We start from the raw sequence: 13617 nt of genomic DNA on the forward strand, positions 1-13617 counted from the left end.
TATTCTAGCATACAATTAAATTGTTTAAGCTTAAAAGTTGTGGGTGGAGTTTTAATCAGCCTCAAATACATTTTAATGACTTCTTCTTTGTTCTTTTTGAACACTAGGTCACCTAGGACAAAAATACTTTGTGCTGCTCCTGGCATTCATACTTTAAAACCTGAAGCCAGAGGCCAAGTAAGTTGGTTTTAGTGACGTTTTATTGACTCTTGAAAAATAATCACTGTTACATTCTCATTTGGCCTTTCTAACACAAATTGTCTTAAATAGTCTTAGTCATAACTACAAATAAGAGCTATTTTAAAATTACAGTCACTCTGTCATTATTTTCCATCTCAGTATAAATTGTGAAATGATATCTGATTTTTACTTCAGTTTCCTTTTTTTTTTTTTTTTTTTGGTTTTTCGAGACAGGGTTTCTCTGTGTAGCTTTGCGCCTTTCCTGGGACTCACTTGGTAGCCCAGGCTGGCCTCGAACTCACAGAGATCTGCCTGGCTCTGCCTCCCGAGTGCTGGGATTAAAGGCGTGCGCCACCACCGCCCGGCTCAGTTTCCTTTTTTATTTGTTCATTAATCCATTCATGATGCTGGGGATTGAACCCAGGGCCTTGTACATGCTTGGCAAATACTGTACCATTCAACTAATAACTCAACCCTACTATTTAGCCTTGTCATCAGTTAAGTATGCTAGCATCCTGAATGTTAATGGTACTCTCAGATGAACATTGTGTGATATTTTGTTTGTGTTTTGACAAAGCTTGCCTGGAGACCAGAGGACAGAGCTAGCCACTAGTTAACCATAGAGGCCCAGCAGTGGTGACTCATACCTTTAATCCCAGCACTTGGGATGCAGAGACAGGAAGTGATAAGGTGAAGTGGAGACAGGATCTCAGCCCTTGTGGTCAGAGGATCTGGAGAGGTAGGAAGTCACTGGTGGCTGCTCCTCTGCTTCTCTGGTCTTTCAGTTTATTACCCCGATATCTGACTACTGTTTTTTTTGTTTGTTTTGTTTTGTTTGTTTGTTTGTTTTTGTTTTTTCGAGATGGGTTTTCTCTGTGTCGTTTTGGTTCCTGTCCTGGATCTCGCTCTGTAGATCAGGCTGGCCTTGAACTCACAGAGATCTTCCTGGCTGTGCCTCCTGAGTGCTGGGATTAAAGGTGTGCGCCACCGCCGCCCAGCTTGACTACTGGTTTTTACTGATAAGATTAATTAGATTAATGCTTCATCTGGCATCCACCTTTTGGGGCACAAATTCACAAAAAAGCCACTAGCCCATGGCTTTGCAGCCACTGGCACATACCAGAGCAGCATGCAGGGCTTTCCACCAGAGTCACCACCCTACTGGCTAGGTTTTCCCCCAAGCCCTCTTAGCGAGTCTGGGATTTTTCTGTTGCAGCCTCTCTACAGCAATCACCACAGGCACTTGGGCTCCAAATGCTACTGGAGTTAGCCTCTTTCATGCAATCCCCCAAGCAGACAGCTGGTTCTTTGGCTCTTTTTTCCTGTGGGTTGTGGGCTTTTCCTGAACCCGTTCCTCTGCTCACAGCTGCATGCTAGCAGCTGCAACTGTCCTCAGCCAAGCTGTGCACCACTTGTGTTCTCCACTCAGACATGCTACACAACAGCAGTCAGCCTCACACTGCACCAGCAGCAGCAGCAGATTGGGTGAGACAACTGGAAATTCTTAAAGTGAATTAGATTTAAAGAAAAGAGTTTTTCCCACATAAATAATGGGAAATGATACTATGATGGAGGGAGTTAGGTCTCTGTATGATTACACACTGGATGGTTTTAAAATGAAACAATTAAAGGAGGGGATAATTAACTTAGCTATGATTTACATAATGTTAATTATAATCATTATCAGTTTGATAATTCTTGTTTTATTCCTAAAAAAAGTTGGTTGATATGAGTGCCAAGATACAGGCCTTAGAAAAGGCTACTATTGGTAATATGCATGCCTTACTAATAATTAAGAAGGAGAATAATACAATTTTGACTGACAAGATAAAAGCTTTAGAAATATTCACTGCTGAAGAGAACAAAAAGGTGACTGATAATATGCAAACCTTAGAAAAACTTACTATTCAAAAGTTACAAGCCTTAGAAAAACTTATTAAAACAGATAATAGAGATATTCAGAAACAGAGGAATTTAAAGAAGAACCAACCTCACCATTACATTATAAAATTAGAGAGGAAAAGCTCAAAGGTTATCAAACAACCAACCTTAATTTATCCAGTCTCCTTATGGGAACAATTGCCAATTGACAGATATCCCCAAGGCTATGTAAGAGCAGACTGGAATCCTGTGAAAATGTTAGATCTGAGGAGATTTAAGGAAGTGATAGTCTCATATGGCGTGCATTTATCTTTTGTGAAGCCGATGTTAAATTCATGATCAACTAGTAACAGAGTTGTCCCACAAGACTGGAAAGACTTAGTTACAGCAGTCTTGGAGCCTGGTCCTCAATTACAGTAGAGGACCTGGTAGAAAGATGAGGCTAGGACCATTAACAATGAAGTAAAGTTAGGGGTATTGAAATCTCCCACGACCAACTTCTTGGAGACAATGATTATGCAGATATACAAAGACAGTCTCTATATGATGACCATATCCTGGTTCTATGCCTTGCAGCAGCTTTGAATGTTTGGGACAGAACTGAAGAAGTCAAAAGGAGAACTGAGTAATTTAATAAAGTTATACTAGGGCTCAAAAGAAACCTTCACTGAATTTTTACAAAGATTGACTTCGGCTGTAAATAGAAGGATACCAAAGTCAGAAGCTAGACAAATAATAATTGAATCTCTGGCTTTTGAAAATGCTAATCACGGGGCTGGAGAGATGGCTCGGAGGTTAAGAGCACTGGCTGCTCTTCTAGAGGTCCTGAGTTCAATTCCCAGCAACCACATGGTGGCTCACAACCATCTGTAATGAGATCTGGTGCAAGCTTCTGGCATGCAGGCATTCATGCAGGCAGAACATTGTATACATAATAAGTAACTAAATTTAAAAAAAGAAAAAGAAAAAGCTAATTCATAATGCAAAAGGGTAATTAGGCTTTTAAAGGCAAGATCAGCACCCATAGAGGAATGGATCTTAGATACAGTCAATATTAAATCTCATAACCATGATGATGCTTGGATAGGAGAGGTGATTTCTAGAGGCTAGAAGAAAAATCAAAATGTCAGGTGTTTTAATTGTGGCAAAAAAGGTCACCTAAAAAGGGATAATAAACAGGGCGATCCTAAAAACAATGTTTTTTCTAGGAATAATCCAAACAGAAAGCCCCTCCCTTCGGAAGTAGATAAAAGATGTGGCAAAGGCAAACATTGGACCAATGGATGCAGATCATTTTTTCTAGGAATAATCCAAACAGAAAGCCCCTCCCTTCTGGAGTATGCAGAAGGTGTGGCAAAGGCAGACATTGGACCAAAGGATGCAGATCAACAAGGGACAGACAGGGTAACCCTTTGCCATTGGGAAATGCCTTAGGGGGCCTCTCACAGGCCCCCATGTCAAACTTGGTTCAGTCATTCCCTGTCACAATGGGGGAAACTCCTCCCCAGAGCAATTAAAGGACCTAATACCTATTGTAAAAAAACAAAAAAACAAACAAACCATACTGCCCTGGATGATAGAACAGCTTAGAAGATAACACAAAAATTTCAGGAGAAACCATAAAGCAAATATTTTCGTAGACCTCCATAAATGATCAAAGACCAAAGCTGAAATATGAATAAATGACATTGTAATTAAATGTCTTGTAGACACAGAGGCAAACATAACATTATTGCACCTGAATCCCAGAACTCAGGAGGCAGAGGTAGGCAGATCTCTGTGGGTTCAAGGCCAGCCTGGTCTACAAAGTGAGTTCCAGGATAGGATCCAAAGCTACACAGAGAAATCCTTGTCTTGAAAAACAAAAATAAAAACAAACAAACAAATAAATAAATAAATCTGGGAAATGGAGACTGTAACAGATCTAACAGCTATTGATAAGGTGATTCCAGGCTCTTTATAGCGTGGAATTCCCCTGCCATTCCTAAAGGGTGGTCTATAATAGTTATTGATTTTAAAAGACTGTTTCTTCACTATACTTTTACAAGAAAAAGATAGAAAAAAATTTGCCTTCATGGTGCCAAGTTACAATAATTACCAGCCTGTTAAGAGATATCAATGGAAGGTTCTCTCACAAGTGGATTAACAACTCAAGAACTGAGTAATTTGTTTCAAACCTTACAAGGTGACAAGGACTTAAATAGTCCAAGAAAATTATCAGCTGAAGCTGAGAGAGAATTGGCTTTAGTAGAAAAGAAATTACAGGATGCATATGCGGATCATTTGGATCCAGAGCTTGATTGCGTTCTGGGTATTTAACCTTCTACACATTCTCCTACAGGAATTTTAATGCAGAGAGAATATAATATCTTAGAATGGAAATTTTTATCACACAAACATAGTAAGAAATGAAAGACCTGTGTAGAAAAGGTTTATCAGTTGATTCTAAAAGGAAATTTGAGACTTCATCAATTAGCAGGAATAGACCCAGCAGAAACTATAGTACCTTTTTACTAATGCTGAAATTTCCTCTTTATGGGCAGAAAATGAACATTGGCAAAGAGCTTGCAGTATTTTTGGGGAGATATTAACAACAAATATCCCAAAAGCAAAATAATTCAATTTATGAAGAGAACTAACTGGATTCTACCACACATGGTACCCGTATTTCCAAGAGGTGGAGTGGGTGGTTTTTGGTCATTCAATGGGTTATGGATATTTCTTATCATTTAGGGGGGTTGGCTATAAGTTGTTATTGGTGATGGTCAGAAAAAAGTTGAAGAAAAGAGATTAGATTCAGGGATCTTGTTCTAAAAATGAAAAAGAGGGATATAGAAATACAATTAAAGGGTAGATTATTGAATCTACTTTTAAACCAAAAAAGCAACTACTAGTTTTAAATATTTCACATTGGCTTGGATTTTTGTTTATTGATACAAATTTGAGGTTATTTTTGTTATACTATATATATGTTATAAAAATGATAGGATAAAAATTTAGATTATTGAATCTAATTTTAAACCAAAAAAGTAACTACTAGTTTTAAATATTTTACATTGATATGGATTTTATATATTGATACAAATTTAAGCTTATTTTTGTTAGAACATACTGTACATACGTTTCTTCTCTTGTTCAAGATATTGTACCTATACAGTTCATCTAACAATGTATTGTAAATTTCTAGTCCTTGAAAGTTATTATTACAAACTATTTAGGATAATAAAGAAATGCAGGTCAGTAGTTAGTCACCTATTACAATCAAACTTTTAGTCATGTTAGGTATGTTTTCAAGGTCAACCAGAGATATACTTTAGATAGGCAAGTGGTCTTCAAACACTTCAGAGACCTACAGAATATGGAATTTAAGATGATTTAATAACATAAAGTTTTGGGTTTTTTTTAATGACAATGAGACATGTCATCTCCTGGCAGCATCAATCTACTCCAGAGAAGATGATGGGTGTGGTGACATTCCTGCTGAGCTGTACCTGGCCTGGCTCCAGAGAGCAGCACCTAGCCCTAATTCATCTTTTGTTTAGCAGACACCTTTTGTTTCCCTTGTTGCCATCTATGTGAATCTTGTCTTGGAGTTTCCCAAGGATACAAAGGCCTATGCAAAACTTGATTCAGGAAACCCAGAAAACTGTGATACCTGACAAATCAAGGAATTTGCACTTGGCATTGTATTGTTGGGATCCCCTTTCAGGTTGTTTTGAGCATATAGAAATTAACTGGCTAAACTATAATGGAGAGAAATAAAAATGCCCAAGGCCAAGGGAAGGTGCTTCAGTCCTTCAAGGCTGGACCCCCTGCAGCCAGGAAAGGCTAGATTCATTCTTGAGATGCCTCTGAGTCTTCATTCCATGGACCTGTGTGAACCCACACACCTGTGTCGCGACATTCAGTTGCAGATGGGCTTTGAAGAAATTCCATATGGAGTTTACTTTCATTGTGGCAAGAGTTAGCCACTGGGCAAGAAAGTGCCCTTGCATCGACTGTCCGAGTGGCCAAGCAGGACAGAAAAGAATGTGACTGCCAAACTTTGCCAAGACAAGGTGGGACAGTCCTTCAAAAATCCTGCTTCACAGAAAAGTCTGTCAGATATTCTAGGCCTGCAGGTTGAAGATGGGTGCCCTGGCATTACAGAGGAACCTTGCGTGACTGTCCAGGCAGACAGCTGTTTCTGCATTTTTTAATTTTTGAAGTTGTTTATTCAAGTAATTTTATATCCTTCTCAGGTCTCTGATGGAGTTGAAGATTAGTGGAGTTGAAGACTAGATAGTTATACTTTTCCTTTTTAACAAATTCAGAAAAGACACTCATAAAAGAGGTGTAAAGTGTTTAAGGTTGAAAGACATAAAAAGATAGTTTTGGGTTGGTAATGCAAGTTAGGTTAGGAAGTGATTTAGGTGCAACACTTTGGACTCACCAAGATAGGATAGATAATGGAATATTTTCTCAATTTGTCAAACGCTAGTGGACTAGACATTGTTAATGTAATTATTGCCTATATGTATTTGTATATAGCTATTGTACATAGTTTTTCTATGTCAGTTAAAAACCTTCACTTTTTATTTAGACAAAAAGGGGGAAATGTGTAATATTTTGTTTGTATTCTGACAAATAAAGCTTGCCTGGAGATCAGAGGGTGGATCTAGCCTCTAGTTAACTATAGAGGCCAGGCAGTGGTGGTGGCTCATGCCTTTAATCCCAGCACTCAGGAGGCAGAGACAGGAAGTGATAAGGCAGAGTAGAGACAGGATCTTGGCCTCTTTTGGTCAGAGGATCCAGAGAGGTAGGAAGTGACTGTGGCTGCTCCCTTGCTTTTCTGATCTTCCAGGTTTTTGCCCTGATATCTGGTTCCTGGTTTTTATAGATAAGACTAATTAGGTTTATGCTTCAGATGAATAGGTCTCATATCACACATTCCAATGGCAATATCCAGGACCAAATGCAAACTGAAGATTTATCTTTCATTCTCCTTCCTTTTCTTCAATTCAAGAAAACCATTTGAATGCAAATGAGTGAGAGTAACAATCTGCTCATTTGCAAAACAAACAGATAATTGTAACACCCAAAAGCACTTCCACACATTCCACAACAGATAGTTGTAACACCCAAAAGCATTTCCACACATTGCCAAACATACCCTGTCTTCTGGGTGGTTGAGAATCGCTGATGCAAAAGATGAACAGACGTGTGCGTCCACAAGGGAGAAAAATAGGATAGACACAATAAGGATGGCAAGTTGCCAGACATCTCCAAAATTTGCCATTCATTCTAGTAAATACAGAGAAACTGAGGCATTGAACACCTTCTGTATGTATGTTATTAATTCTAGTCTGAAATCTATTTTCCTCTACTCTCAGGTTCCTCTGTGATGTTCAGGCTTATATTCATATTTGTATCTATTTCAAATTTAGCATATATTTTTTTCTTTTGCATTTCTTTTTAGAGGGAAGAGTCCCGCAATCTGAATGTGGATAATTCTCATATTTGCTTCATGTGGTATTATACAGTTGTGTAAGTAATGCATAATACAAAGGTAATTAAGGCTTTTGTTTAGCTCCCACTTGAAAAATCAATCACAGATTCATTATCCACATCATGATTAGCATACAAACCTTTATTCACCAACCAAGATGTCCTCAAATGTATTGCCAAAGTAGTATTGAATTAGTAGTTATAAAAATATCTGGGTTGGGGATTTAGCTCAGTGGTAGAGCGCTTACCTAGCAAGCGTAAGGCCCTGGGTTCGATCCTCAGCTCAAAAAAAAAAAATATCAACACAATTTGAACACTTACTACATCTACATATCTGTCTGTCTGTTTTTTTATACAGGGTCTCTCTCTATACCTCTGACTGGTCTGAACTTAGCTTATAGACCAGGATGGCCTCCATTCTGTGACAATCTTGCCTCACTGGAGGGCTGTGACCACACAGTGTACTATAACACTCAGCTTCATTTTTATAATTCTTTTTTCATTTTTACATTCTTTTTCTCAATTATCTTTTTTTTTTTCCTTCGAGACAGGGTTTCTCTGTGTAGCTTTGCGCCTTTCCTGGAACTCACTCTGTAGCCCAGGCTGGTCTCGAACTCACAGAGATCCACCTGCCTCTGCCTCCCGAGTGCTGAGATTAAAGGCGTGCGCCACCACCGCCCGGCCAAGAATAATTATCTTTATTTAACAGATAAGGAATGCTTTAGGACTGTGGTGAAGGCAGTGTACATTTTATGGATAGATGGAATGTACCTCTCTTTTTTTTATCTACTTTACATCTGTTTTCTTCAAGGAAAGCTTCCTTCCTCTTCCATAATAATATTAAATTCATGTGACTTACATGGTGATAATGCCACAACCCACTTTTCATCAACTGCATTAAGGACTGGCATGTGCCCTGGGCAGAAGCAATCAGAACACTCACATCTGCAGTAAATCATACCTATTGACACTACCTTTATTCTCTTCTTCCAACGGTCCCTTAACGCCAACCTCCCCAGTCTCACTGAAAAGCATGATTTGAGTCTCTGATACTGATGAAAATGCCAGGCTTCTGTCCTTGTTCTCAATCACTAGCCTCTCCTCCATGGGTTCTGAAACTACTGAGCAATTGACAAGGGCAAATTTGGAAGCAAAAACTCCTGGTTAGAGCTGGATTGGGAAATAAGACCTTCCACAGTGACCAAATGGGCTACTTTCTGCTTCTCTTAAAGGAGAGAACTTGGGAGCTACCAGAGAGGAAAACCTATCTCAATGGACTGAATGCTTGTATCCCCCCTCCCAAGTTTGTATTTTAGTAGTTGGTGTGGGGCTTTGGGGAGTGATTAGATAATAAGCATGGAACCCTCATGGATGGGATTAGTGCCCTTATGACAGAAAATCCCTACCCTATTCATAGTGAAACACTATCGTCTATGAACTAGGAAGTGGCCTACTCTGAGCAGTGAAGCCGGCAGCACACTGATGGTGCACTTCCCAGCCAATGGAGCAGTGAGAAATTAATGTTAAAGCTGCCCACTTGGCGGTTTTGTTATAGCAAAACAAAAACAAAAACAACCTAAGATATCTGCCAAGAAACCCTGAGAATCACTTAATGGATTACCATTCTCACTTATGCACACTTGTTGCTTGATCCTAATGGCTCCCTCAGAGGAGGGGGTGAGAAGACATGGCTTCAACCACACAGACACCAGGAGTCAGTTGAAGGCAAATAGCAGACTTGTTTACTCAATAACAGAGAAGGCCTTATATACCCTCCAGCACCCAAACTATGTCCCAATCTGGTGGCATTATGTGGTCATCCCTCATTGGCTGGGCACGATCAGGAACTCTGACAGCACCTGTTGCTAGGCCCTCAGGCAGACTCCAGGTTGGCTCATAAGGAAGTACATTATGTGCATGCCTTAGCAACTGGTTTGAGCCAATTTCCTTGACCCCGTGTGCCTGTCCTACTACACACACTGAACCCCAAGAGTTGAGACTAACCCAAAATGAGCCTACAGGCAGCCCTGAGCCAGCTTTACCTCTTCCACAAAGCCAAAACAAAAGTGCTATCCAGGGAAGTAGCTAGCTGGAACTCCCCGAGGAGGTGTGTGGAATATTTAATAATGGATGAGTCCTTGCTTTTCTTTTAGTTTACCCACTGTGCTGGCTAGTTTTATGTCAACTTGACACAAGCTAGAGTCATCTGAAAGGAGGGAACCTCAATTGAGAAAATGCCTCCATAAACTATAGGGCATTTTCTTAATTAGTGATTGATGGGGGAAGGTGTTTGTGGATGTAATACCATCCCTGGGCTGGTGGTCCTGGGTTCTGTAAGAAAGCAGGTGGAGCAAGCCATAAGGAGCAAGCCAGTAAGCAGCACTCCTCGATGGCCTCTGCCTCAGCTTCTGTCTCCAGGTCTCTGCCCTGTTTGAGTTCCTGTCCTGACTTCCATCAATGATGAACTGTTATGTGGAACTGAGTGAAATAAACCCTTTCCTCTCTGAGTTGCTTTTGGTCATGGTGTTTCATCACAGCAGTAGGAATTCTAACTAAGACACCAACTATATGATTGTAACAATTTCTTTTTAGTTTTTCATTTTTACAAAAACAGAATTACTATGTTTGCTTTTCTGTGAATTACCTCCTTCTCTAACTTTTAAAAAATCCATCTGTATTTAAACAAGAATCTTTGGTTCCTCACTGCACTGCTGCAAGGCATTTGTTTGCAACTGAAGAGCCCAGGAATATGGAAAATTGTATGCTTATAGCCTATACACATGTCCTAGGAGAACTGGAGTTGACAGCTGCTGTGGACAGGATTAACCCTTAACAGTTGCCTCTATGTGACCTTCTGCCCTACATTTTCTTTCATCTATGGGAGGAAAGCAGGTGTGTCAAGACTGCCAAAGGCTTTCAAAAATGTCTCCAACTAAGATCCTGTAATCAAAAGTTGTACATCTTGGAATGTAATGTGGCTCAGGGCCTAACCTCAGGATTGTAAAGATCCCTCTAACTCTCCCCAAGGCCTAATCTCAAGATTGTAAAAATTCCTTTGACTCACCATCTGCCATATGGTTTTTACTATAAGAAGAGGCTTGTAGCCTCCCCTCCCCATCACTGTATCAGAAGCCCGAATTCTGCCTGCAGCCCTAGCTAGCTAGAAGTTTTTGGTACCCCACAGTGTTTGGAATAAAGCTTGCTTCTGGTTCATAGATTTTGGCGGTCTGGTCCCCATTATTTATGCAACTCCAGGACCCAACAGCAACTACAGATGAGGCCAGAAACACTCAGGGTAGTGGTTCTCAACCTTCCTGACACTGTGACCCTTTAATCCAGTTCCTCATCTTGTGGTGACCCTCAACCGTAAAATTATTTTCTCTGTGTCCCCAACTCCTCTGGCTCCAACAGTCCTTCCTCCCCTCTTCTGAGAGGTTCCACAGCAAATCAATTTTTTAATTCTTCCTTTATAAGTTTTTGCCTACTAAAATCCATTTAAGAAATTTTTCCTTACCTGTAAGATCATAGTCTTCCACATTAAATTTTATATACTTTTTTCCTATAAAGTTCTTAATCCACCTGGAATTAGTTTTTGTACAAGCTTCAAGGTAGAGATTCAGTTCTATTTTTTCAACATGAATAATTAATTTTCATACCATTTACTGAATAATGTATATACAGTGTCTGCTTGTTCAGTTTTCCATATATGTCTGGCCTCCTGGACTGGCTATTCTGTTTAGCTGATCTATTTGCCTGCTATGTTTTCTTTATCACCATGCCTTTATTTATTTATTTTTTAAAATTAGTTTACAAGGTATTAGGTATCATTATGACATTTTTTTTAATTTTATGTGTATGAGTGTTTTATGTGCGTGTATGTCTGTGTACCAGACATGCGCAGTATCTGAGGAGGCCAGAAGAGAGCATTGGATCCCCTGAGACTGGAGTTACAAACAGTTGTGAGCCAACTTGTAGATGCTGAGAACTGAACCTGGGTCCTCTGGAAGAGCAGCCAGTGCCTCTTAACCACTGAGCCACCTCTCCAGCCCTCTTCATGACATTTTTAAAGTGGGTATTAATAGACTCTCCTCTCCTGCTCTCCTGTTCCCTCCTTTTCCTTCCCATGTGGCCTCCACAAAGCTCTGTTTCACTTTCACATCACATGTTTCTTTTTGCTGCCCCTTCCTGCTTTGAACATTTTTTAAACCCTCTCATGGTCTTCTTTCTACATTTTTAGGTTTTACACACACACACACACACACACACACACACACACACACACACACACACCACAAGCTAAGATCTGCATATAAGGGACAATAGGAAGCATTTGTCTTTCTGTGTTCACATCTTTGTTTTGAAAAGCTGGTAAGTGTGAGTGTAAGTGCCCATTCTTCTTTGGCCCTGTCATCCTTTTGGGGGGAAACTCCTATTTTTATTGTATTTTGTTTGTTTCTTTGTTTTTTCAGTGCTAGGGACCAAACCTAAGGCTTTTCTTTTACTATACCCTCCAGTCTTGGTTTTTTGTTTTGTTTTGTTTTTTTATTTAATTTTTTTTCATTTTACATACCACCCACAGTTCCCCCTCCCTCCTGTTCTCTCTCACCTCCCCTCACCCCAACCTCATCCACTCCTCAGAGTGGGTAAGGCCTCCCTTGGGGAGTCAACAAAATATGGCATACCAAGTTGAGGCAGAACCAAGCCCCTTCTCCCTGCATCAAGGCTGAGCAAGGTGTTCCTCCATAGGGAACGGGCTCCAAAAAGCCAGTTCATGTACCAGGAATAAATCCTGGTCCCACTGCTAGGGGATCCACAAACAGACCAAGCCACACAACTGTCACCCACATTCAGGGGGCCTAGTTTGGTCCCATGCAGATTCCCCAGCTATCAATCCCAAGTCCATGAGCTCCCACTAGCTCGGGTCAGCTGTCTCTGTGGGTTTCCCCATCATGATCTTGAGCCCCTCCTTGCTCATATAATCCCTCTCCTTCTCTTCGACTGGACTCCAGGAGCTCAGCCCAGTGCTTGGCTGTGGATCTCTGCATCTGCTTCCATCAGTTACTGAATGTGGGTTCTATGATGTTAATGAGGGTATTCACCAATCTGACTACAGGAGAAGACCTGTTCAGGCACCCTCTCCACTATTGCTAGGAGTCTTAGCTGGGATCATCCTTGTGGATTTTGGGAATTTCCCTAGAACCAGGTTTCTCCCTCACCCCATATTGAGTCCCTCTGTCAAGATATCTCTTTCATTGCTCTCCTTCTCTGTCTTTCCCCTAACTCCACCATCCATCCCACTCCCTCATGTTCTCATCCTCCATCTTTTCCCCTTTTCCCCCTGCTCCCAGTTTAACCAGGAGATCTTATCTATAGGGTGATCCATGTGTACCTCTTAGGGTCCTCCTTGTTACCTAACTTCTCTGGGGCTATGAATTGTAGCCTGGTTATTCTTTGCTTTACATCTAGTATCCACTCATGAGTGAGTACATACCATGTTTGTCATTCTGGGTCTGTGTTATCTCACTCAGGATGATTTTTTTCTAGTTCCATCCATTTGCCTGCAAATTTCATGCTGTCATTGTTTTTTGCTGCTGAGTAATATTCCATTTACCACATTTTCTTTATCCATTCTTCAGTTGAGGGGTATCTAACTTGTTTCCAGGTTCCAGCTATTACAAATAATGCTGCTATGAACATAGTTAAACAGGTGTCCTTGTGTTATGATTGAGCATTTTTGGGGTATATGCCCAAGAGCAGTATTGCTAGGTCTTGGAGTAGGCTGATTCCTAATTTTCTGAGAAACCACCATACTGGTTTCCAGAGTGGCTGAACACGTTTGCACTCCCACCAACAGTGGAGGAGTGTTCCCCTTACTCCACATCCTCTCCAACAATAGCTGTCATCAGTGTTTTTGATCTTAGCCATTCTGACAGTTGTAAGATGGCATTTCAGAGTCATTTTGATTTGCATTTCCCTGATGGCTAAGGATGTTGAGCAATTCCTTAAATATCTTTTAGCCATTGAGATTCTTCTGTTGAGAATTCTCAGTTTAGATCTGTATCCCATTTT

At 40.4% G+C, this 13617-nt stretch overlaps 1 protein-coding gene across 5 annotated transcripts in view; it reads left to right on the forward strand.

The window, feature by feature from the left end:
• The window catches only part of Catspere (catsper channel auxiliary subunit epsilon), a 130029-nt gene that overhangs the window by 22403 nt on the left and 94009 nt on the right, over window positions 1–13617 (forward strand). For 4 of the 5 annotated variants that reach the window (XM_052737763.1, XM_052737764.1, XM_052737767.1 and 1 more), the window contains 2 exons: window positions 108–177; window positions 7520–7587. The exons of the other annotated variant lie outside the window; for it this stretch is intronic. In XM_052737763.1, coding sequence (XP_052593723.1) covers window positions 108–177; window positions 7520–7587 — 138 coding nt within the window. The remainder of the gene's footprint in view (window positions 1–107; window positions 178–7519; window positions 7588–13617) is intronic. 5 annotated transcript variants of the gene reach the window in all.

The sequence above is a fragment of the Peromyscus californicus genome, unplaced genomic scaffold (assembly GCF_007827085.1).
Source record: "Peromyscus californicus insignis strain IS unplaced genomic scaffold, ASM782708v3 Scaffold_14__1_contigs__length_90479793_seg_2, whole genome shotgun sequence".
NCBI lineage: Eukaryota > Metazoa > Chordata > Mammalia > Rodentia > Cricetidae > Peromyscus > Peromyscus californicus.